General features: G+C 39.8%; 4 protein-coding genes, 2 long non-coding RNA genes and 1 other non-coding gene across 10 annotated transcripts; 5 read left to right on the top strand and 2 right to left on the bottom strand.

Annotated features, from left to right (window-relative positions):
* Positions 1-25: 25 nt before the first annotated feature.
* Positions 26-98, bottom strand: TRNAR-ACG. The gene has a single exon. It is a non-coding gene; the product is annotated as a tRNA-Arg (tRNA).
* Positions 99-1540: 1442 nt separating this feature from the next.
* On the top strand, positions 1541-4089 carry LOC125596915. Of its 2 annotated transcripts, XM_048771917.1 has the most exons (3): positions 1541-2035; positions 2354-3210; positions 3301-4089. In XM_048771917.1, the coding sequence occupies exons 2-3, from the start codon at positions 2356-2358 to the stop codon at positions 4087-4089; spliced, it is 1644 nt and encodes a 547-aa protein (XP_048627874.1). In that variant the 5' UTR covers positions 1541-2035; positions 2354-2355. The 2 variants fall into 2 exon arrangements, with proteins under 2 accessions (XP_048627874.1, XP_048627875.1); XM_048771918.1 differs by having other exon boundaries at positions 1541-3210.
* A 588-nt stretch (positions 4090-4677) lies between these two features.
* On the top strand, positions 4678-7173 carry LOC111198579. The gene is made up of 2 exons (XM_022687278.2): positions 4678-4776; positions 4860-7173. The coding sequence occupies exons 1-2, from the start codon at positions 4678-4680 to the stop codon at positions 5541-5543; spliced, it is 783 nt and encodes a 260-aa protein (XP_022542999.2). The 3' UTR covers positions 5544-7173.
* LOC111199032 (uncharacterized protein At4g04775-like) lies at positions 6340-6869 on the top strand. The gene is made up of 2 exons (XM_022688467.2): positions 6340-6495; positions 6567-6869. Exons 1-2 carry the CDS (start codon positions 6340-6342, stop codon positions 6867-6869), a joined length of 459 nt encoding a protein of 152 aa, XP_022544188.1.
* An 87-nt stretch (positions 7174-7260) lies between the features above and the next one.
* Positions 7261-9537, bottom strand: LOC125596912. Its single transcript, XM_048771912.1, has one exon. It carries the CDS (start codon positions 9535-9537, stop codon positions 7261-7263), a length of 2277 nt encoding a protein of 758 aa, XP_048627869.1.
* Positions 9538-10888: 1351 nt separating this feature from the next.
* Positions 10889-13707, top strand: LOC125575506. Its single transcript, XR_007331319.1, has 7 exons — positions 10889-12494; positions 12587-12708; positions 12876-12967; positions 13071-13180; positions 13261-13356; positions 13432-13525; positions 13604-13707. It is a non-coding gene; the product is annotated as an uncharacterized LOC125575506 (long non-coding RNA).
* A 625-nt stretch (positions 13708-14332) lies between these two features.
* Positions 14333-16212, top strand: LOC106453886. 3 transcript variants are annotated; one of them, XR_007331317.1, is made up of 6 exons: positions 14339-14415; positions 14550-14611; positions 14728-14821; positions 15032-15367; positions 15444-15662; positions 15973-16212. It is a non-coding gene; the product is annotated as an uncharacterized LOC106453886 (long non-coding RNA). The 3 variants fall into 3 exon arrangements; XR_007331318.1 differs by lacking the exon at positions 15973-16212 and having other exon boundaries at positions 15032-15204; positions 15278-15367; positions 15444-15966; XR_007331316.1 differs by lacking the exon at positions 15973-16212 and having other exon boundaries at positions 14333-14415; positions 15444-15966.
* Positions 16213-24764: the final 8552 nt, after the last annotated feature.

A 24764-nucleotide genomic window follows, 5' to 3' on the forward strand; every position in this document is an offset into this window, starting at 1 on the left:
GTCGGACGTACAAGATTAAAAATATCGATTCCACTGAGGATCGAACTCAGAATCTCTGGTTTCGTAGACCAGCGCCTTATCCATTGGGCCATGGAACCAGATGTTGGTTATTTCACCAAGATATATTTATATTTTATAGTATAACACGTTAGATCAGATTATAGACTTTGATAGTATATAGCAGTAGTTCCGGTGCATGGTTTGGCTGATAGCCCAAGGTTCTTCTGAGTTCTAAAATGGGAACCCTTTTTTTTTTAAGATAGTTCCTACTGAGTTCAAAAATGAAAATTGGTTTAGTTTTTCTATATTAAAAAAATAAAAGAAGTTGAAAAAAAAATGTGGAGAGATTCAATCAATCAAATCCCAATATATAAAACAGGATTGATGGAAGTTTTTTTAAGTTGTTCACCTCGGCCTGGAAATTCATCATATGAGAGATCAAGTTTCTTCCACATCACAAAATTCATTGTCTAACTGGGATACGCCTAACACATGGACTTAATCAAATTCATTGTGTCCCACATACATGCAAACAAGCTTCAACATAACTTTGACGTAACGACTTGCGACTCCACTTAATCTTCATCGTGATCATCTGCTAACCTTTTTTTTTTCTAAAATTATCTGAAAATTTTTCGCATTTCTAAAATTGCCGGTTCTCTGTAGTTAAGGATCATGCAGTTAATTTGACCCACTCTTTCACAATTAATTTTCCTCATTTATCATGACCACTTCAGAGATGCTACCACTCCGACTCCCTCTGTTTCTCCCAATATATAAACTCATCTGCCTCAGATTCTTAGCTACAACGGTCATCATTAAACTCAATACATCAGCGGAAAAAATGGTGATGAAATCGGTAAAGATCTCCAGCAAGACTTTACTGATCTAATTTTTCGGTAACTTCTCTCCAGGACTTGCGGAATCGGAGTTAAGCGACGACACCTCTGTCACTATTGACACAGACAGTTCCCGGTTTCACTTACATGAAGGTGACCTCTAAGGTAAGGCGTCAAAACCCTAAAATCGTCTGCAAATTAATTGGTTTGATACATCCTAATTTAGATAACTCTAGGCCACCTTTTACTAGTAATTTTCTCAACATGGATGTATATGTTGTTGGGCACATAAAGCTGGTTAATGTCCAGTCTCTCATAAACCGGCCCGTCCTTGATGAAGTGGAAATAGCTATCATACAGTCAGTGGTGAATCTAGAAAATATTTTGAGTGGGAGCAAAAAAAAATTTAATGTATTAATAATTTTTTGTTTGATGTTTTATTTAATAAAGATAACATTTAAAAGAAAAAATAAACTAAATAATACAGCTACAAAAATTTAAACCGGAAGAAAAAGAATGACCCATTAACAAAAAAACTGGAACTATTGTGAAAAAAAAATTAATTGACTGAAAAGAACTCATGAACGGAAAGACTCAAAAGAAAACAAGGTGAGGGAAGAACTAATACATGGAAAAAAAAATCAGAAAAGTAAGAAGAAAACAATATTATAAAAATAAAATTGGAAATATGGAATAAAAAGACAAGTAGATTGTCCCTTTGCCATAATATGAATTATAAGTTGTCCTAATGTCATAATGTTTTCTGTAAACCCAATTAAACCCCTAATCTAATCTTTTAAACGTTTTTGTTAATTTAATTATGTTAAAAAAATATTATTATTATTTTTAATTAATTTAATTATTAAAAAAAAAATACAAAAGGGGAAAATCGACCAAAATTTCCCCCAAGCTCGACGAACCCTAATTGCTCTCTCCTCCTTTGGCGACAGAGAGAAAGGACGATTTGAAGGGGATCTCGCCGTCGCCGGTGTCGTTTTGGCCGGTAATACTCCGCCGGTGTTCTTCTTCTTCTTAATCGAAGTCTCAGAGACCTCGTCTCACTTCGCGACTCGTTCTCAATTAAGTCGCCGAAGACCGCTGAAGCTCGTACCTCGCCGATAACTGAACTCGTGCCTCACCGCTCCGCTCTCACTCTCTCAGCCATAGTTTCAAGCAAACCAATCGATTCTCCTCAGGTTTGTTTATGAATTTTTTTGCATGTCTTTGTATCTCTTACTTGAGCTTGTTTAAGATCGATTTTGAATGTCATAAGTTTCGATTCTTTTTTCTGTGAATTATTATTTAGGCTTCAATCTTATCAAAATTTCCTACTTTTTTGAGCTTTGGTTAATTTGTTTTTGTAGCAACCGATCTCTAGTGATTGTGTTTCTTATCAAAATTTCCTACTTTTTTGAGCTTTGGTTAATTCTCTTGTTTTATCTTGTGAATTATATTATGATGCATGCGTTTATAAATATTGACTGTAGTGATTGTGTTTCTTGCATTGTTTATAGGTATGACAATTGATCAGTTGCCTAAATGCTTATTCAAAGAGGGAACTGAAACACAAGTTGAGAAGGTCAACAACAGTTGTCGAACTTCCATACTTGCGAAGGTGGCGAAGTACTGTCCAGACGAGTACAAAGAAGTGTCGGAGGATCCGCTATTTGCTCAGATTGTGGCCATTCATGTACACAAGCTTCAGTTTTCGGCAAGAGCGATCCACACCTTCGTTTGCAAGCAGCTTCTGTCCGCAAAGCGTTATGAGTTGTGGTTCCATTATGCTAGGAGGCCTCTCAGATTTTCAATGCAAGAATTCTATGCCATCACAGGTTTGAAATACAAAGACGAGCCCGACTTGGAGATTGATGACTGGGCATATGATGGAGGGTTTTGGAGTAAGTTGCTAAGGAGACAGAAAAATATTTCGGTTCAGCAAATCAGGAAGGTTCATGTGAAGTTGTGTAATACATGGTCTCGTGTTGATAGGCTGCGGTTGGTCTATTTGTGTGTGATTGCTGGTATTCTTATGGCGAAGGATGAGAAGGTGTGGATCCCATACAAGTACATCAAGCTCGTGATGAACTTCGAGAAGATGAGGAAATATCCGTGGGGTCTTCACTCTTTTGATATGCTGGTGAGTTCCATTATCAACGCTAGGGATAAAGTGAAGACGCAAAACAGTTATGTCGTAGATGGATTCTCGTATGCACTTCAGATTTGGTTGATGGAAGCTGTTCCGGACATTGGGTCTCTTTTGGGTCAGAAACTGAGAGAAGGCGTGACTACCATGAGGTGCAGGAATTGGAAAGGATCTGCTAAGATTTCCTATGAGGATATTATTACCATAGAGTCTAATTTTGCTTCCACCGTAAGTTCTGTTTCCTTTAATTGATGTTATTGATGTGCATAGTTCTTAAATTGGTGTGTCTTTAACCTGTTTTAAATTTTTTTTTTGTAGGGAGATGTGTTTCCATCCATTTCTACATCTGGAAATTTCAAAGACGTGATTACTGATGCCGAGTTTGTTCGAGCCTGTGAGATGAAGGATGAAAGAGTTGATCTAATCATTGACATGCAGCGAAACAAGTATGACTGGAGTAAGCATGTTTGGGCTTATAAGGAAACAGTGAAACCATTTCAGTACAGTTCTGAGGAAGATGGTTCAGATGAGGAAGCGGCTGTAGAGACAAGTGAAACTGAAATTGAAGAAGAAATAGAAAGCACCCGTGTGTCTCCTACTAAGAAGAGGAAGAACAGGTTTCGGGATACTGGTGCGGAGTCGAGGAAGAAGAGGTTACTTTGCCAAAGATCAACCGAGAAATATAGAGATCTTGAAGAGGAAATGAAGTCCTATATCCAGAGTATGTTTAACTCTTCTTTTACTGCCTTAGGCCTCGAGGTACGCGAGATTATTGAAGACCGCTTTACCAAATTAGAGGAGAAGATCCTTTCATCTCAGACTCAGGGTGGTGCGCCTGCTAATACTCAGACTCGTGGTACTGATCCGTTTTGGACTCCTTCTGCTGCTGCTGCTGCTGCCACTGCTCCGGCTTCGGTTTCTGGTCGTCCTCCTGCTCCTACTCGGGCTTCTACCGAAGCTCCTGCATCAGTTTCTACTCGTGGTCTTGCTCCTTCTCGCAGTGCGGCTTCTGCTCCTTATCGCAGTCGAGCTTCTGCGACTGCTCACAATGGTGGGCCTGCGAATGCTGCGAAGACAAGGTCTCAGACAAAGGTAAACAAGAAGTAGATCATTTTTCATGTCTTCGGTTGCTGTTATATTTTCATGTCTTTGGTTGCTTTTCTTTTTCATGTACTCGGTTTGCGGTTTGTAATATTATTTTAAGGATGATGTTGTCTTTGCTGTGTGTAATAATTATGTAAGGATGATGTTTTGGATGGAATCTTTCTTTTAAAAATATTAATGTCATGTTTTGTGTTTTATAACCAGGATGCAGATTTGTCTGATGTGTTTGGCAGCTTATTTAGCACCTTAGATGTGAATATAGGGACCCAAGAGTACTTACAGAAGACAATGGGTAACCTTACACAAGAGTCAAATGTTGACGGTTTTGATCCATCTCAAGACAAGCAGTCCGAAGGACCTTCTGATTTCACTACGCCAATGACTTCGTTTCGGCCACAGATCTTCAAAACACCATTCTTGGTTGATAGTGATGATATAGAAGTTCGTTGCAAAGCGAAAGACTACGAGCTAGTTTTCCTTCCAGAAGAGAAATGGGCCAAACTAACTGAATGGACATTGAATCCCACGTAAGTTATTTGAATTGTTTTATTTATTTTTCCTCAAATCTACCTCTTCACTAACATCACAGCAATGCTTTCTTTTTACAGAGTACTTCAGATTGGGCCATCTACATTTGATGCAGAGTTAGCCTCGCGGATTATTGGGCCTAATATTTGGTTGAAGAACTTTGTGAGTTTAGCTCTGAAATATTTTGCAGATTGCTTTTTGTTGTTGGTTCTCATTCCTAAACAAAATTGTATTGTCTTTTTCAGGACATGGACGCCATGATGTATTTGTTTCGGGAGAAAACCACATTGCGTCGGTGGAGTCCAGACCGAGTCGCATTTTTGAACTGTATGTTCAGTAATCAGATTATCACGGCCTATGGGAAGTTTGATGGAAACAGGAGAGGGTACAAAATCGACGACAATTTTCTCGAGTATGGAAGAGGCGAGCTTCCATATCATGGAAGCACAGGTTCAGTATGGAGCGTTGATGTCGATCGTCTCTACATCCCTATATGTGTTAACCAAATCCACTGGATCTCTATTTGCGTCAATCTTGTGAACCGGACAATTGATGTCTTCGATTGTGGGGGTAAGAAGAACAACAGGGTCATCGAAGCTTTTGCCGTCCTCATTCCACGAATCGTCAAGGCAGTCCAGTCGCCAGAGAGGAAGAAAGATTTCAATGTGAAACAGTATACTGTTTCATATGTCCCCATGCGCGGCCTAAACATGAGTGGTAATGATTGTGGTGCTTATTCATTGAAGTTCATAGAGTGCCATCTACTTGGATTAGATTTCTCATTGGTGAACGACGAGAACATCAAAGAAGCCCGACACAAGATAGCTTTTGATCTTTGGGAAGCAGCAAATGATGCGGTCTTGCAATCTCGGATGTCTACATTTAAGCCTCCAAAACGTGCTCCGGTGAAACCTGTTGACCTCGGTTGACTTCATGATTTTTAGCTTGATCCTCTTAGATTTCAAGTTTGTTTCTTCTTTGGGTTTAAGACATGGTTAATTGATTCTTACATTACTCTTATTGTTATGGAATTATTGGTTTTTCTACTATTTTACTGTTTCATGAATTACTTTAAGGAAATAAATCACATAGGGTGTCATTATATACTCTAAACCCTAAAATACCGTAAACCCTAAATCAGCTCCGATTCATACTCTAGAACCTAAAGTAACTTTGATTCATACCCTAAACCGTTTATTAGCTATGATTCATACACTAAACCGTTTATTAGCTATGATTCATACCCTAAATCCTACATTAACTATGATTCATACCCTACACCCTAAATTAGCTTGAAGTTATATCAAAAACTTTAGTATAGATAGGTTTCAAATACAATACCCTAAATCACATAAAGAAAGAAAAATAATTTTTTGTTTTAAAAAATAAAAATTAAGTATATTCAAAAGACGATTTTAAGTTGGAGTTATAGAAATTCGTATTTTCAAAATTTGTCTTCTTACAATTGTCAAATGTCGATTTTTGTGTATTAGGGTGTAGTATTTTACCAGTCAATATAAGGGTTATAGAGTATTAACCGTTTATGGTTTATACCCAGTAGGCCCACCCGAAAGTTATTAAAACCCGACCCTGAACCCGGATCCACACACCCCCAAAGACGTGATTTTCTTTTCAGTTGTCGAAACCTAAGAAAAATAAATTTGAGAGAAAAGGGGATTAGGGTTCTTTGTCTGCGATTCCTGTGAGCCTCGAAACGAATTAACAATGACCAGTTCGACGACTTCTTCTGCTCGTTTTCCTCGCATCTCTAATCATGGTGTGCCCACAAGATGTTGGTGTGGCGAGGGTATAACCACTTTTGGTTCATCGACGGCGGAGAATAGGTATCGACGATTCTACAGATGTCAAATCGCAAGAGATGTAAGTCCATGTTTCAATTTTGTGTTCCACATAACACCATACTGACTGATTTTTGGTTTCTTTTGCTATAGAGAAAAACTGAGAATCATCTATTTAAATGGATTGATGAAGCTTTGATTGACGAGATACGGATGGTAGATGCGAAACATGAGAGAGTTGCTCAAGAGATTACAAAGTTTGAAGAAAGGGTTATGGAAAAAGTGAAGTCCGAAATTGTTAGAGTTGAAGCTGAGATGTCAGAAAAGTTCAAAGAGAAGGTGAACTTGGAGATTGCTAGAGTTGCACAGGATATGAAACAGAAGCTAAAGATTACGACGGTTGCTATGGTTGTTGTGGGAGCAATCGTGGGAATATGGACTTCTCTTACTGTCTGATCAAGTTTCAGTGATTGGTTGCTTGTCGTTTGAGTTTGATGGGTTCAAAATAGCTTAAGATTGCATTATTGTTTTCATTATGATCGCCTATAATACACTTGATGGCTTCTTGTTGACTCTCGGTTGCTGACTATTATCAGCTTCAGTTCACAATCTAATACTTTTCTTCTCCTTCATGTTGTTTCAAAGCTAGTAGCTTCAGTTCACAATTTTCTTCTCCTTCATGTTGTTCACGAAGCTAGTAAAAATACAAGAGAGATAACACGATGTCTAATATCCATAACCAAGAACAAAAAAATCCAAAACCAAGCAAAACGAGTAAATCAAGTAACCAACACCATAATGAAAACAAGCTAATCAAAAGCAAGAAAAATCCAAAACAACGAACTGACTAAATCACTCTGTCGCATGTAGCTCTGTTATGATTCTCTTCGCCACATCGACTGCATCTGCGCCTCTTCTTTTCTTCAGCTCCTTGCGATGAACGAAGTTTGTCTTCGACCGTCTCGTATCTGCGCTTTCTTCTCCTTCCTGCTCCTCTTCTTGATTCAGGAGGTTCCACATTAGCATTCCAGACATCATCTGGAACAACCCAACTATCCTCCGGAACACCTATTGGATTGATAGTTTCTTCATAAGCTGTTCTCCAAGTGGAAGTCGTGTACATTTCATCCGTTAGTGAGGATGGGGCTCGACCAACTGTTAAACCAGCCTTGATTGCGTGTCTACATGGGATTTTCAGTAGGTCGTATTTCCCACATGAGCAGGTTCTTCTATCCAAATCAACCAGGCAGTCGATTGTATCTCCGCGAACCAAAAAACGGTACTCATCAACTGGCTGAACCAGAAACGTTTTACCCTTATTAATCCGCCTGTCTATCTTTTTCTCGATGGCAATAGTTAATGGTTTTGTGTGCTTCCTGCTTCGTGTGCGCCGTTCGAAGAACCAACGGGTCAGCATTTCTCTGATGCTATCCAACAAAGGAATGACTGGATACTCTCTTGGTGTGCGCAAAGCAGAGTTTATTGATTCAGCTGGGTTAGTCGTTCTGATGTCATACCTGAATCCTGGAAACTGACAGCGAGCCCACTTTGTAACATCTGCATCTGTTAAATATTTTCCAATAGCTGGACTAATATTGCAGACAGCTTGGAATCGCTTCTGAAAATCAATGACTCTATAAGCTTTAGAAGCTTTTGCAATTAATCCAGCCAGTCCCTTTCCTCTGTAATGTGTGACCACATTATTCAACAAATGGTGGATGCAAATTCCATGATGAGAAAGAGGATACACATTCTCTATTGCCTTACAAAGTGAGGCATTTCTGTCTGACACAAAAGCTAGAGAATGCTCGTCCGCAATAACAACCTTTAGCTGTCTCATAAACCAATCCCATGAACGATCATTTTCTGAGTCCACAACCGCAAACGCAACAGGATACAAGTTAGAGTTTCCATCTAAAGCGGTCGCAGCAAGTAAGACCCCTTTGTATTTGCTCTTCAAAAATGTCCCATCTACCACAAGAACTTGTCGCATGGCTGTCTGAAAACCTCGTACTGATTGGCCAAACGAAACGAAGAGAAATCTGAATCTACCATCAACATCGGTTTCATAAAACGTATGTGTTCCTGGATTAGCTTCTCTCAGCATGTGCAAGTACTTTGGAATTTTTCCAAAACTCTTCTCTGGAATACCTCTAACCATGCTAATTGCAAACTCCCGAGCATCCCATGCTAAGGACTTAGATATCTCACATCCATGTTCCATCCTCATAATCTGTATGACATCATTTGTTTTGGGACCTTCTTTCACACCATCATACCTATGCATTATTAGACTGCCAATTGTCTTTGCAGAAGCTGTCCGACCACCATTATTCATACTCGACGCAGCGCATGTATGATCCGCCACATATTTTTTGATGATGAAATATGTGGAACCTGATAACCCCTCAGCTCGAACACTCCATTTGCAAGGGTTGTATTTGCATCGGATGTACCAAAGGTTTCTGTCAGATTTCACAACTTTGTAATCGAAATTATGCGTCATTGCCGACATTTCCATAGTTGCTTTCAACATGGTTTTGTTTTGAAACGTTTCACCCCTCTTCACAACATCCACCAAAGAAAACCGAACACTTTTTCCATTATCGTCTTCTTTTGCTTTAATGGCGAGAACATCATCTTCTTTATTGGCGTTTGAGTTGGAATTATCTTCAACATCCTTGCTTGATTCAGATGAACGAACACTGTCAGCTCGAGGTGGAAACGAGGAAGGTTCACCTTGTTCTCTGATAGGCGAGCTAGATTTCTCATTATCAACCCCAATGTTGCTGTTGTTTCCACTGATAGGTGAAGTAGACACACACAACCTTGTAGAAGTTTTTCCACGTACATAAGTAAGAAAATTTTTGACTTGCCGATCACTCTCAATGATAACTGGAGGACAGTCTATTGAACCGATTAACTCCATAGGTAAGTAGCTTAACTCAAGCTCGACAAGGTTTTGGTCAATTCCAAAATCTTCTAAAACCATACGGCTTAGGTCTTCAAAGGAACTTGTCAATTCCATGTACAATACTCTACCTCGTTTGTTCGTATCAACCGCAAATCCCCATCCTTTAAGGGGATCAAATTTCCACAACCCACAAGAAGCATAGATATGCATCTTCTTCAACAAGAAATTCAAAATTTTTGGATGAAAAATATCAAAATCCTCTCACCAAGAAGAAGACCACGATTTTTTTTAAAAAATTTACTTGGAATACACGAAATTTAAGGAAAATAGATTTAGAAGATATTCTCTTACCAGATTATGGAGATATTTAAGGAAACTATACAATTCGAAATTCGTAGAACGTACATTACGTTGTCCGAAGAATAAAGGAATGTGGTAGATTATGGAATAATATTATGGCAGACTCGTGAAACATGGCAGATTTTGTCATTTGGCCTCTGTAGTTATATCAGGAAATAATAGTAAATCAAATCTACCGTAGTTCAGAAATAAAAGTTATGGTAGTCGTTTACTTCTACCATGTCTACCGTAGTTCAGAAATAAAAGAAAGAGTAGTCGTTCAATTCTATCATGCTAGAATTATAACAAATGGTCGATTTAAATTTCTGGTGTTTGCAGATATTTATGTAGTTAACCGAATATGCAATCTACATCCTCGTAGACACTAGATTATGTTTTCTGCCATCGGTAGACCAAAATATGAAATTGTGTTCCACAATTATTTAGTCAACCAAAGTATTTTTCATATGTTTGTCTCTTGTTTATATACATTTTGTATATTTTTCCATATTTTTAGGATTCTTAAAATAATTGATATGATTTTTCAAAGTTCATCAGGGGTACCTAAGTCCAAATCTGACCAAAAAGAGATTTATGGCAAAGGGACAATGTACTTGTTTTTCTATTCCGTTTTGGCAATTTTTTTTTGTAGAGAGGGAAGGATGGGGGAGTCAAGCTTTGTTAAGTGGGGGCATAGTGAGATAACTAGCCAACTAAAATGGAAGATACAAGTATATTCTGATAGAAATAAATTTATTTGTAATTATTGTGGGGCAGCTGCCACCTTTTGGGCAATGTAGATCCTCCTCTGCATACAGTGTGTTTTGATTCACCTCAAACTAAAGAGTATGCTGGATAAAATTATTAAAAACCAAAACTTTTTCTTTATGACTTATTCTCGGGTTCACTGGGTGAACCTCTGGGAAGCTCCCACGTTCCATTTAAATACGAGCTTCTTTTTGACAAAAAAAAACGAGCCTCTTTAAATGCGTTGAGTCGGGCGAAAGATTAACATTTAAGAACTTCTTCTTACTCTGTAGAGAAAAAGAGGAACTAGACTATTGAAATGGGTCGGGCATTGGGCTATTTTGAGCTTTTGTTATTTACATTCAAATTTTGAAAAAAAAATTTTAACATCAAAATTTGAAAGTATATAAACACTAACGTATTAAAATGAATCATCAAATAGCCGTTTAGCTAGAGGATCATGGCTTTTGAATCCGAACTTGGATATTGGAGGTTTGCATTCTTATTTTTTTCCAAAGTTATATTAAAGTTTCATCTCCATGATTCTTTTTCTTCGTGAACATGAATTGCTTTTTTTCTTTTCTTTTCTTTTTCTTCTTTTCTCTATCTAATTTTTCTTGTAGCCGTTTATAGAGATGAATTTGAATCAGAACTTGAAATTGGGTGTTTATTTTTGTTAAAGAATGTTTAGGTTAATTTCAAATTTAATCTGAATATTTAGGTTACAATCTCACTCAGACGACGGCGACGTTCCGTACAATCCCCGCCGCAAATGTCGCCGAGTTCGACATAACGACGTCGTTTCTTCGATTCCTTTGCAACTGATTCTGAGAAGCTCCGGTCCAATCAACGGTTTAGGTTTATTTGCGTTCGAGAGGACGACGTCGTTTCCTCACCGGTTCTCAGATTTGTTCATGTTTAATCATCAGGGTAATGAATTTGTTCGATTAATTGGTTGTTTTTTTTTTCAATTTTCATCATCACTAGTTTTTTTTCTCTTTCAGTTTTTCTTGTGGGATTTTAGGTTTGCAGTTATACATAATACATCGCCAAATTTCCAGAAATCATTTGGGAGGTGGTGTAACTTTACTCTTTTGATTTTTATAATTTCACAAACTGTATCTTTCTTTTGCAGTAAGAGCTCAGAAACTACGTAATCTGAAATGGGTTTTTCCCAATCACTCAAAGTAATACACATCTGCATGCATTGATATGCATTCAAACATTCATCATGTGCATTCATACATTTCATCATATGTTATTCATACATTCATCATATACATATGCATACATCCACAATAACATACATATATTATATGTGCTTACATACATACCCAACTTACTTCTTTCTTTTTTAGATTTTTTGTACTTTACTTATTTACAGCTTGCTTCTTTTTTATTTTCTGTTTCTTCGTTGATTCTTTGCTTCTTTGTCCTTATTTTCTTTGTTGTCTATTCTCTTTGCTTCCTTCCTTGGTTGTGTGTTTTCTTAGTTTCTTCCTTAATTCCTTGGTTTCTTGATTCAATTGTTTGTATACCTGCTTGCTCGATAAGTTGGTTTCTATTTCTTCTACAACGGATGGATCCTGTAAAGCATCTGACACTTCTTCTCGTGATATATACTTTTACTCAACTGACCTTTTTATATCTGCCTTCTCTCTAACTTATTCAGTTTCTGAATGCAAGATATTACCCCGGAGTCTTAGAAAAACGGCTAGATCACATTAGCAGGATCCACGGAAGTAAGCGTCAGTAGTCCCAAAGAGATGGCTTGGCTGCTTGCCTTGACCAATCAGTCCATGTGACTTATAATCTTGTATCTTTATTATTTCAGTGTTTACTAATTAAACGTCATATTGGGCACTGCAATCATAAAGTCTGTTTGTCTTGTAGTCGTTCACATGCCATTTTCACTATCACTGTGGAACAAATGCGCAAGATCAATACAGATTCTCCTGAAAATGGTATTTACAATGGGAGCTTGAAAGAAGAGTATCTTTGTGCCAAGTTGCACATAGTGTACGTTGCCGGTTCAGAACGAGCCAATAGAACTGGTTCTGACGGTATGAAAGTTAAAGAAGGTTAGTGTTCTTGTGTTTCATTTCTTAGACCAGCAATAAAGCCTTGTCGATATTATTTTGTTGTAATGGAAGTTGATCCTTTTTTTCACCAGGAGTTTACATAAATAAAGGCTTCCTTGCGCTGGGTAATGTCATCACTGCGCTTGAAGATGAGAGAAAGCGTAAAGATGGTGCTCATGTTCCTTACAGAGAGTAAACTTACACATAAATTAAGGTATACTTGTCTTCTAATTTCTTGAATATCACATTGCTCAGTGTTTGCTCCTTTCTCACAAGTTGTTGCATGCTAACTTCTTAGGTAACCTGCAGGGTTCTTTTAAGCCCTTAACATTTTGGTTAATGCTGGTTTTGTATCTCTAATGCTTGCTATGTGGGTTTCAGCTTGCATCAGTACTGCAGATATTAATGCTGAGGAAACACTTAACACAGTTAAATATGCAATCCGTGCTCGAAACATCCGGAACAAACCTGTTGTAAGCTATTCTGATATATCATGTCAATAGAAGAGACTAGTTATTGCTTGAAACTAAGTTACTCTAATTTTCTTTTTCTATAATTTGATATCTTTAAACATAGGTTAATAGAGATCATGTGTCCAGTGAGATGCTGAAAATGCGCCAACAGCTAGAGTACTTGCAGGCAGAGCTTCCCTTACGGAATGGAGGATCCTCATGTGCAAACTCTAGGTATGTTGACCTTATTATCTAGTTTTTACTTGAAAATTCAAGAAAAAATTGACGTATAAAGGAAAGGATTGCTTATCTAGAAACGCTAATGAAGACCTTTGCCGTGAACTCCATCAGTGTCGTAGCAGATATGCTGGTGTAAAGCATTATGAAAAGACTTTAAAGACATACAATATGTAATGTTCGAACTGATACATTTATAATTTTGTGTACTCGTTATTTTTATGAAGTATTGAATTGTTTGGTGGTAGGATGAAATCATCGGTCTCGTCAAACCTGATGGGCTAAAAAAGAGCTTGCACAGTATGGAGTCGTCCAATTGTGCTATGGTTGAAGCCACAATAGGTAAAAGAAATCTTCCAAAGAGTTCTGATACTAGAAGAAAACAATGTTATTTAAGACGAGACTTCTCATTATGTGCAGGTGATTCAAGGGAAATAGATGAAGAGGCAAAGGAGTGGGAGCACAAACTCTTGCAAAGTAGTATGGATAAAGAGTTGCATGAACTGAACCGTTGTCTGGAGGAAAAGGAGGTATCTTTCACTTGTTTTCGTAGAACTAAAACGTCCTGGAGGGTTTGAGATTTATTCTTGTCCATAACTACATAATTGATGTGTGAAAACAGTCTGAAATGAAGCCTTTTGACGGCTATGATCCGGCTGCACTAAAGCAACATTTTGGGAAGAAAGTTGCCGAGGTGGAGGATGAAAAGAGATTTGTTCAGGTGGAAATTTTTTTGCATTTGATGCTCAAGTCTCATCAAAAAGGACCATTTTGAGTTGTTGAACTGTTTGTCTATTTCTTGCTTTATGGAAGAGAGAAACCGTTTGTTGGCTGGAATTGATAACCTTGCTTCTGTTGGTGAAGCACAGAAGTTGCAAGATGTGCATGCTCAGAATTTGAAATCGCTTGCAGTACAGCTTCAAAACCTTAAGAAAAAGAAAGAGAACCATTGTCAGCTACTAAAGCAGAAACAAAAGAGTGACGACGCTGCTCAGAGGTTAGAGGAAGAATTCTATCCATAAAGGCACAGAAGGTATAAGCATGATGCGTTTTTCAACTTCGAATATATATTTTTCAGTTATCATATATACTCATGTCACATCTTCTCTTTGAAAATGCATTTGTTTGATTTTCTTCCTTGGATTTGATAGGTTCAGCTGCAACATAGAATGAAACAAGAAGCAGAACAGTTTTGACAGTGGAAAGCCTCCCGGGAGAAGGAACTTGTGCAGGTACCTTTGCCTTTTATATCTTACCTAAGTCCTTGCGTTGATATTTTTATCCATAAGAAATCTTCTCTCAAATAATCTTAGATTCTAACTGTACCTTTACACTTATACTTCCTGGCTAACAAAATTACGGCAAGATGGCAGAAAGAGCGAGTATGAAAGGCATAAGCTACAAGCTTCGAATCAGCGCCAGAAAATGGTATGCACAAGATTCTTACTATGTAATTCTATAAGTTTGAACCTTGAGTAGTGTTCCATGGTCTCTGAAAGATAAAAAGATTCAGCTGTGATATTAAGGAAAATTTTCACTCTCAGGTTCTTCAGAGGAAGATAGAAGAGGCTGCAATGGGTACCAAGAGATTAAAAGAATTGTTGGAAGCTCGAAAATCTTCTCCTCGTGAACACACAAGTATGTTTTTTTTTTGAAACAGAACACACAGGTATGTTGTAAAATGCTTTTAACACTTAAATGGAATCATGTCACTGAGTAAAGTAGTTGATATGTGAAGCCTGTTGAATAGTTAGCTTGGGCCATACATGAGTTATCCTCGTATTTAAAGAAATTAAATGGTGATCCTTTTGTGCTTTTGAGATTCTAAGTAGAACACTCTTTGTGCAGGTGGTACACACGGTTTTGGAACAAATTAGGTGCGCATTCACCATATCACCTTCATTACAAATCTAATTTAGTTCATACTCTTCTATACCAATGAGAAGGCGTTGCAGCGATGGCTAGATCATGAATTGGAAGTCATGGTGAATGTACATGAAGTACAAGAAACAAAGCCATGTGTATGTGTCCCTAATGCATTTAGCCTTTGTAATAAGTTAATCATCACCAAGACTGTTCACTTTGTGTGGTTAGCCTTGTCAAAGAGTTTTCTGTGTTAAGACAAGTGGAAGAGTTGGCAGTGAAAGGCTTAAGTCCTCCAAGAGGGAAGAATGGCTTTGTTAGGTACTTCTTCTCGGATGAACTTTTTCATTCGGTTTCTAATTTTGCCTTTGACCTTATTTTACAAGTTTTGTCTCAGGGGATCATCGTTGTCACCTAATGCAAGGATGGCTCGAATATCTTCACTTGAGAACAGCTCGGCATATCTTCAAATTCTCTAGTAGCCATGGCCTCACAACTCTCTGAGGCAGAAGAACAGGAACATGCTTTAACAAACTGCCTGCTGGAACCAGCTACGTTCAGTGGGAGAGGCAAAGAACTTGCTTCAATATATGTTCAACTCTCTTGCAGAAACAAGGTGCCTCCAGATTCCAAGTGACACACCTCTAACATCAAAGAGAATATATTTCAGCGGTAAAATTAGCCTTCAACAAGTGTGTTCATGTCCTTTCTTTGTGCTCATGCAGGTGCCAAGCTTCTTCCTTAATTCCTTGATTTCTTAACTCAAATGTTTGCATTTCTGCTTGCTGGATATGTTGGTTTGTATTTCGTCTAGAATGGAAAAGGATCATGTAAAGCATATGGAACTCTTTCTCGTGATATACTTTTACTCAGCTGTCCTTCTTATATCTGCTTTTTCTCTAACATGTTCATTTCTTACATGCAAGATAATACCCCATGCTCTTAGATAAACGGCCAGATCACATTAGCAGGATTCACTGAAGTAAGCGTCAGTACTCCCAAAGAGATGGCTGGTTGCCTTGACCAGTATTGTATTGTTTGTTTAGGAGAATGTCTGATGGATCCAAAAGATTAACGGTAAATATTAAATTTTCATCTTCGTCTCATGTTGCAAAGTATCAGCTTTTAAAAGAAAATTGACATTGTTTATCTTTTTGAGTCTAAAACTGTTTGCATTTTTTTTTTCAGATATAAAAATAAATATATGTACTCTCCTCACTTCTTTAAAACTGTAAAATGACATAACAATTTGCATCTAGGAAGGAGAAGTGGATTATTTCACATAAGTCGACATTTTATCGTTGCATTACTGACCTTCAATGAAATTTTTTGAGATTTTCTTTCATTAACATTTTTGTTAGAAAATGAAGAACAAGAGTGATAATGCTCAAGAACAAGAGAGAGAGAGAGGGAAAGAAGGATATTTTTCCTTAATCTGAATGTGAAACATACTACATGTATTTAAAGGCAAGTAGCCTTTTTCCAGAAACTATTAAACTAATCTATTGCTTAAGTACATAAACAATAAACTAATGGAAATGAGTAAAGAATTGTGTTCTGATCCAGAGAGTGAAAGTGACTTGTCTTCAACGGTTGGGAGCATAAAGGAACATGTGACTTTGCTTATTTTAATAATCTCTTTTGTTCCATAATATCTCCAACGGTCACTTGTTTCTCAAGTCCAGCTCTTTAACCTTCTCAAGTCCAGCATTTGTTTCTGAAGTCTAGCTTTTATATCCTTTGTCAATACTTCCCCTCAAGCTTAACCATATAACATGGTTGAGCTTGGAAACCATGAACACATCTCTCATTAAAACCTTTGTGTGAAAAACCCAATGGAACAAAACACACACAAAGGAAAAAGAGTAGATGTTTCATGGCTAAGGAAATCATGATCTGGACAAGTCTATGAGTCCCAATCTTGGATGAATGAACTCACAGACTTTTGTGCTTGCTCCTTTGGTAAAGATATCAGCTAGCTGGTCTTCACTCCTAGTGTAGCAAGGTAGAATGATCTTTTGCTCCACAGCTTGTCTCACCTTATGACAATCCACTTCAATATGCTTTGTCCTTTCATGAAACACTGAGTTTGAAGCTATATGAATGGCTGCCTGGTTATCACAATGCATGGTGATTGGTGTTGTTGTTTCCACGCCTAAGTCTCTCAGCAGGTTCCTGATCCAGATGAGTTCACTAGTCAGCTTCCTCATTGCTCTATATTCTGCCTCAGCACTTGAACAAGACACCACTTTCTGCTTCTTGCTCTTCCAAGTAACTAGATTGCCTCCAATGAAAGTGCAATATCCTGTAGTAGACTTCCTGTCCACTCTATCACCAGCCCAATCTGCATCACAATATCCCACAATCTCTGTGCTCTTGTTGCATGCCATCCAAACACCTTGACCAGGAGCCTCCCTTAGGTACCTCATGATCCTTTCCACCATGTTCCAATGATGAACCTTAGGTGCTTGCATATGCTGGCTAACTTGATTCACAGCAAAGCAGATGTCTGGTCTTGTAATTGTGAGATAGATCAGCTTCCCTACCATCCTTCTATATAGCCTGAAGTCTCCAAATGGAGTATCTTCAAACTCCCCCTCACGCAAGACCTTGTAACCTTCTTCAAATGGCGTCTTAGCTACTCTTGCTCCAAGTTCACCTGTCTCTTTTAAAAGATCAAGTGTGTACTTTCTTTGAGATAAGAAAAGCCCCTCTTTAGAGCGGCATATTTCTATCCCTAGAAAGTACTTTAGCTCACCCAAATCTTTAATATCAAAGTTAGACTTAAGAAAAACTTTAGTAGAGATGATACCTTCCTTGTCACTTCCTGTGATGATGATATCATCTACATAGATCAGAATCACTACCATTCCTTGCTTACTTGTGAGGGTAAAGAGTGTGTGATCAGCTTCTGACTTTACAAACCCTTTTCCATTGAGGGTTGTACTCAGCTTGTGATATCAGGCTCTTGGAGACTGTTTTAATCCATAGATTGCTTTCTTCAGCCTTAGGACATTTCCTGGCTTGACCATGTCTTCCATACCAGGTGGTGGTCTCATATACACCTCATCCTCAAGCTCTCCTTGAAGAAAAGCATTCTTGACATCCATCTGCCATAGATCCCATTCCAAGTTCACAGCCAAAGAGAACAGAATTCTTATGGTGTGGAGTTTAGCTACTGGTGCAAAAGTATCTAGATAGTCTTCTCCATAGACTTGAGTGTATCCTCTTGCAACTAGTCTTGTTTTCTTTCTTTCTGGCTTTCCATTAGCAAAGTACTTGACAGTGTAGATGAGGCGACTTGTTACTGCTCTCTTGCCTTTCGGAAGTTCAGTTTCATACCAAGTATCATTCTTGACCATGGCATTGACTTCATCTCCAACTGACTCTCTCCATTCTTCATCAGCCATAGCCTCCTCATATGTTTTTGGAACATACTCTTGGTCCAAGTTACTAATGAAAGCTACATGCTCTTGAGGATAGCTTGCAAAGGAGCAGGTTGCTTGGATAGGATGAGCCACTGCATTGCTGTTGAAGTATACTCTGGTGTCGACCCACTTAGATGGTTTCCTCGCTCTAGTACTCCTCCTTGGTGGTTGAATATGTTCTTCTACCACTGCGTCTTCATACTGATCATGTTCTACCACTGTGTCTTTATACTGATCATATTCAGCTCCATCCTGATCATGAACTGAGGCTGAATCATCTTCTGGTGTTTCTGGTGTTGATTCATGCTCATTGCCCTCCTCAGGATCAGGATGGACTGGCTCAACAATTGGTATTGTTTCTTCATTGGTTACAGCCACTGGTGTTGATGGAGAGGTTCTAGGCGCCTCACTGCTCTGAGGCTTACTGATTCCTAAACTTTCCAGGATGATCTTCAGGTTGTTTGCTCTATCAGATGGTCCATGTGAGAGATCCCTAAGGTTTTCCCAGCTCTTCTCATCATAGTACCCCTTTGATTCTACAAACTTGACATCTCTTGAGACTATTACCCTTCTTGAGTTTGGCAGGTAACACTTGTATCCTTTCTGTGTGTGAGAGTATCCTATGAACATAGCTTTGATACTCTTGGGATCAAGCTTGGTCCTTTGCTCACCTGGTAGCAACACATAGCACACACACCCAAACACACGCAAGTGATCAATAGGAGGTTTAGTTTTGTTCAATACCTGAAATGGAGAGACATCTTTGAGGACTCTGGTTGGGATTCTATTGATGAGATAGCATGCAGAAACCACAGCATCTCCCCAAAATCTCTTTGGAACATTGGTGTGAAACATCATGCTTCTTGCAACCTCCATAAGGTGGCGATTCGTTCTCTCAGCCACTCCATTTTGTTGTGGTGTATATGGACAGCTTGTCTGGTGAATAATTCCATGTTTTGCTAAGTATTGTTTGAAGGTATTACTAATGTATTCTCCCCCATTATCCGACCTAAAAATTTTGATCTTGGAATTGAAATGGTTAGTTACATAGTTTTGGAAGTTAATAAAAGCTTCTAAAACTCTATCTTTACTTTGAATCAATGTGAGCCAAGTATATTTTGATTTCTCATCTATGAATGTCACAAAATATCTATGGTTTTCTCTAGAAACACAAGGTGCAGTCCAAACATCAGAGTGAACTAGATCAAAACAATTCTCATACATAGTCATAGATGAAGAAAAAACAGATTTATGATGTTTACCAAGAATACAAGCCTCACAAGTTTCATTTTTAAGAGATAGATTAGGTAACATCAGTTGCAAAGCATGAAAATGAGGGTGGCCTAATCTAGCATGCCATAACACATCATTAGCTAAAACAGAGGCAGAAGTAAATGCATAAGTAGAATCTGATCTAAGCTTGGCATCTTCAAGGAAATACAGCTCTCCCTTACTCACACCTTTGCCTAGCATCTTTCTTGTCTCAATATCCTGAAAGCACACATCATTAGGACTAAAAATAATATTGCAATTTAAATCATTAGTGGCTCTTTTCACAGATAAAAGATTAGAGGTAAATGTAGGCATATAAAAGGCTTGAGATTCTTTATCAAACAGATTCAGATTTCCTACTCCTTTAATTGGAATTCTATCACCATTTGCAATCACAACACTTCCTAGAGCTGGTTTAATATCACTAATCAGTCTAGCATCCCTAATCATATGATGAGAAGCTCCTGAATCAATGATCATTGGCCTAGCAATGTGTGGTTCATTGTGAATAGAATTTAAAGCATTAATACTTTGGTTACCAGAATTTGCATTGAAAGCCTTGATCAAGGCCTCAATGTCTGACTTCCTGATGAATTCATCTTCATGAGATGGCTGAGGCATGGCATGAGAGGTGGAGGTACCAGTGCGGGTTGTAGAGACAAAGGCTCTCCCACCATCTCCCATGTGCATGTAGCTTGGTCCTGGATGCTCCTGAGCTCTTGCTTCGTGGGCTCTGGCCTGGTTGTATTTATTGGCTGAGGCTGGCCTGAGATGAGGATGGAGGATCCAACAGTTGGTTTTGGAGTGTCCTTGCTTCTTGCAATGTTCACAAGTCACTGTTTTGTCTACTCCTCCCCTTGGCTTGAAGTAAGCTTTGTTAGCTGATGCATTTCCCATATTCTCAGCCTTGTGTGCCACGGAAAGACCTCCTTTTCCACCTCCAAAGAGACCATCTGAGCCTATCTCCTTTTGAAGTTGAGCACACACTTCATCATAGCATGGAAGCTCCTTGTCTCTCAATATATGTTTCACCACATCATTGAAGCTTGGGCTGAGTGTGAGAAGCAGTCCAAAGGTCTTGTCTTGCTCACGCCTGGCTTCAAGTGTGTCAGGGTCATTGGTGCTTGGCCTTAGCATCTCCAGCTCAGACCACAGCTGACTATACTTCCCAAGGTGCTTGGTGAAGTCTCCTTCTTCTTGTTGTAAGTTGTTGATGGCTTTCTTCACTTCAAAGATTCTGGTGAGATTTGAAGTGTTGCCATATACCTTGTGCAAAGTATCCCACAACTGTTTTGTGGTGGTACAATGTGAGTAAGAATCCATAAGAGGACCATCAAGAGAGCTTTGCAAGGTAGACAGTACCATGAGATCTTCTTGAACCCATTTGCCTTCATCTACCACTACAACCTCCTTACCATCTTCTCCTTGGGTGATTTTCTTTGGAGCTGAACTTGAAGAGACATGCTCCCAAAGATCTCTACCTCCAAGGGCTGTCCTGGCCATCCTAGACCAGGTAATATAGTTTCCTGGTCCCTTGAGTGTGACTGGAATGTGAATTGCTCTGTACTGTTCCATTTCTCTCAAGAATATTTTGAAATTTCAAACTGGATTTGAGAGAAATTAGTTCTGGAACTGAGAGATCTCAAGCTTAGAAACAAGATAAACTCTCAAGAAATAAGATTAGAGACAGAACAGAGTGAGCACATCCAAGAAATTTGAAGAAGAAAATACTCAAGAACACTCAAGAACTCAGATTTATTATCCACTGGATTAAAAAATCTGTAGAGAAATTTGTGAAATAAAATAGAGAATCAAGAGAAATGAAGTAACAGAGTGAGTTTGCGGAAGTGTTTGAGGTAATCAGGAGCTTAAAGCTCTGATACCATGTTGAAAATGAAGAACAAGAGTGATAATGCTCAAGAAACAGAGAGAGAGAGAGAGAAGAGGAGAGAGCGAGAGAGAGAGAGCAGGAGAGAGGGAGAGAGAGAGAGAGAGAGAGAGAGAGAGAGAGGCGAGAGAGAGAGAGAGAGAGAGAGAGAGAGAGGAGAGAAGAGAGAGAGTAAAGAAGGATATTTTTCCTAATCTGAATGTGAAACATACTACATGTATTAAAGGCAAGTAGAGCCTTTTCAGAAGAAACTATTAAACTAATCTATTGCTTAAGTACATAAACAATAAACTAATGGAAATGAGTAAAGAATTGTGTTCTGATCCAGAGAGTGAAAGTGACTTGTCTTCAACGGTTGGGAGCATAAAAGTGTGGGAACCGAAATTCGCCTGTCGATTTCCGTTTAAATAAGGAAACTAAGAAAACCCTAGTTTCCCAGAGGACCCGGATATCTGTTAATTACCACACGTCAAGCAATCAGAACACGAGAATAACAACGATAAAAATAAGAAATCGAAAAAGAGAGCAAAGTAGATCTTATTCCGAATCTGCGTATGAGCGTTACAACAAGGTATAAGCCTGGGCTCGAGAGCTGTCGGCGAGATTCCTAGTTCTAGCAACCCTAAGACGGCTAAACCTAATTGAGTCGCAGCTCGAAATAACAAAAACGGAAAGTTGCCTAAATCGCTCTAAGTGCTAAGTTTGCTCTGAAAAAGTTCTCCCTCTGCTCCTCGCCTAGGACTCCTTATATACTAGCTCCAAGGTCGGTTTACGCTTTTACTCTTCTGCCCTTAAGCCGTCATAGCATAAAAATGGAGATATTCCATTTTTCCCGATCTTCACAATTATCTTCAAAACTTCCGTATTTATCCGCGGAAACTTGACATTTATCCTTCCTCGCGGGCCAAGCGTGAACCATGCTGTGGTTCACGGGCTTTTGGTTAGGAAAAATCGTTAGGATGGGCCTCGAGTCGTGTTTAGGTCCCTTTGGGCCGTCTTCCGACTCGACACGTTTACCACGAGTTTTCCGCGGTTTCTAATCCGCGAAGTTTGATCGATGAATTAGAATTAGAAAGGGGAAACATAGACTGAGCTTGTACGGTTCGGGAGATAGCATTCGAAGGTTTGACGAGATGATGCAAGGACTGGTGTCGTATCGATGTTCGGAAAGGTTCAATCGCTATAAGAGGACCGATCTTTTGTCTCGAGCCGGTCGCTATGTAGCGATACCGAGCGAAACGAGTGCTCGGTCGCTACGTATAGCGACCGAGCTTCGGCTTGAGCTCGGTCGCTAGTAGCGACCGAGCGGGCGATCGCTCGGTCGCTGCGTAGCGACCGAGCTTTTGGCCGAGCTCGGTCGCTACGTAGCGACCGAGCGGGACGATCGCTCGGTCGCTACGTAGCGACCGAGCTTGTCCGAGCTCGGTCGCTACATAGCGACCGAGCGGGACGATCGAGATCATCGGTCGCTACGTAGCGAACGAGCTTGGCCGAGCTCGTCGCTACATAGCGACCGAGCGGGACGATCGCTCGGTCGCTAGTAGCGACGAGTTTTGGCTCGAGCTCGGTCGCTACGTAGCGACCGAGCTTTGGCTCGAGCTCGGTCGCTACGTAGCGACCGAGCGGGACGATCGCGCTCGGTCGCTACGTAGCGACCGAGCTTGGCTGAGCTCGGTCGCTACGTAGCGACCGAGAGCGGGACGATCGCTCGGTCGCTACGTAGCGACCGAGCTTTGGCTCGAGCTCGGTCGCTACGTAGCGACCGAGCGGGACGATCGCTCGGTCGCTACGTAACGACGAGGTTGGCTGAGCTCGACCGAGCGGGACGATCGTTTGGTTTGAACCCAAAGAAACTTCTTCGTAGAAATAACCTCGTATAGGTTATTTTTACGAAAATTAATCCCTTCTTTTACTAACTCTTTCGGAAATACGATCTCTGAGGATTTCGGGTGGTAATTCCGTCGTAACCGTTTTTGACCCCAACAGTTGGCCCCCCAGCCCGTTAGGATCATGCATGGGGGATCCTAGCGTGCGGTTAGGCATGTTTGGCAAGTTAGGCGTGATGGATGGAATTAATATACGAAAGTCCGAGCTTGCTTGAATAGTAAAATCCTCATGTCTTATAAGAAGAGAGGTAACTTGTTCCATAATTTTTTCACTTTCTTGTTTTTCTCTAAGATCTTTCAAAAACTTTCTATCTTTCTCTCCACCCTTTTCTCTATTCTTAAGAGAAGTGTAAAGATGTCGAGCAAGAAAAGATTGCGAAAAAAAGGGTCTTCGTCCGCGAGTCCTTACGAAGAGCTCGTCGTTCCGAAGACGGAGTTCGTGCCTCACTCGGTGCATCCTGCCGAGAACGAGGCATGGTGGGTTGCTCATTACGGCTCGTTGATCCCTCCCAAGGAGAAGCCATTCCCGGTCATGGTCCATCGTGGAGTCGAGGGAAAAGGACGCAAGTAGGACCACTGACGAGTTTCTCGCGACGATGCGGTCGTTCTACCGCATCCAGGATGTGTGGAGTTCCGGGTTCCCTGTCGCGGGGAATGTGCTAACAACCCCCCGGAGGGTTACTTTACTTGTTATGAGGTGTTCATAGTGCGTTGTCGCCTCTGGTTCCCCATACCCAAAATTCTCGTCCGAGTGTTGGACCGTTTTGAAGTCGCGATAAGTCAGTTGACACCCTTGCCATTCAGCACCTTATTGGGATCTGATCCTAAGCTATGAGCATGGCCTTTCCTTTCCGTCGATCATTATGAAGCGCTTTTGAGGCTTCAACTTGTCAAGGATACGGATAAGCATAGGTTTGTCCCTCGGAAATTTATGTCGGTGGTTAAAGAAGTTCATTTCGAACTTCAACTCGTGGAAGAAGTTCTTTTTCTTCGTTCGTTTTGGACGCTGCGTCCGTCAAGGAGAGTTGATTCCACTGTTCCGGAGGTTGCCGAACAATCGTCACTTCATCAGTCCTCTTGCTCGTTCCATGAGGATATTATCGCGGGTGAGGGATCTTCTCAGGAATGGTCCCTTCTTCTGGACTTCTTTCAAGCCGAGAAGGGTTCGGAAGGCGTGAAATTTGTGCAAACCTGGGCCAGCTTGGACCGCGGGATACGGGAAGTAACTCCGAACCCGACGGCCA

This window comes from Brassica napus, unplaced genomic scaffold (genome assembly GCF_020379485.1).
Source record: "Brassica napus cultivar Da-Ae unplaced genomic scaffold, Da-Ae ScsIHWf_1320;HRSCAF=1886, whole genome shotgun sequence".
NCBI lineage: Eukaryota > Viridiplantae > Streptophyta > Magnoliopsida > Brassicales > Brassicaceae > Brassica > Brassica napus.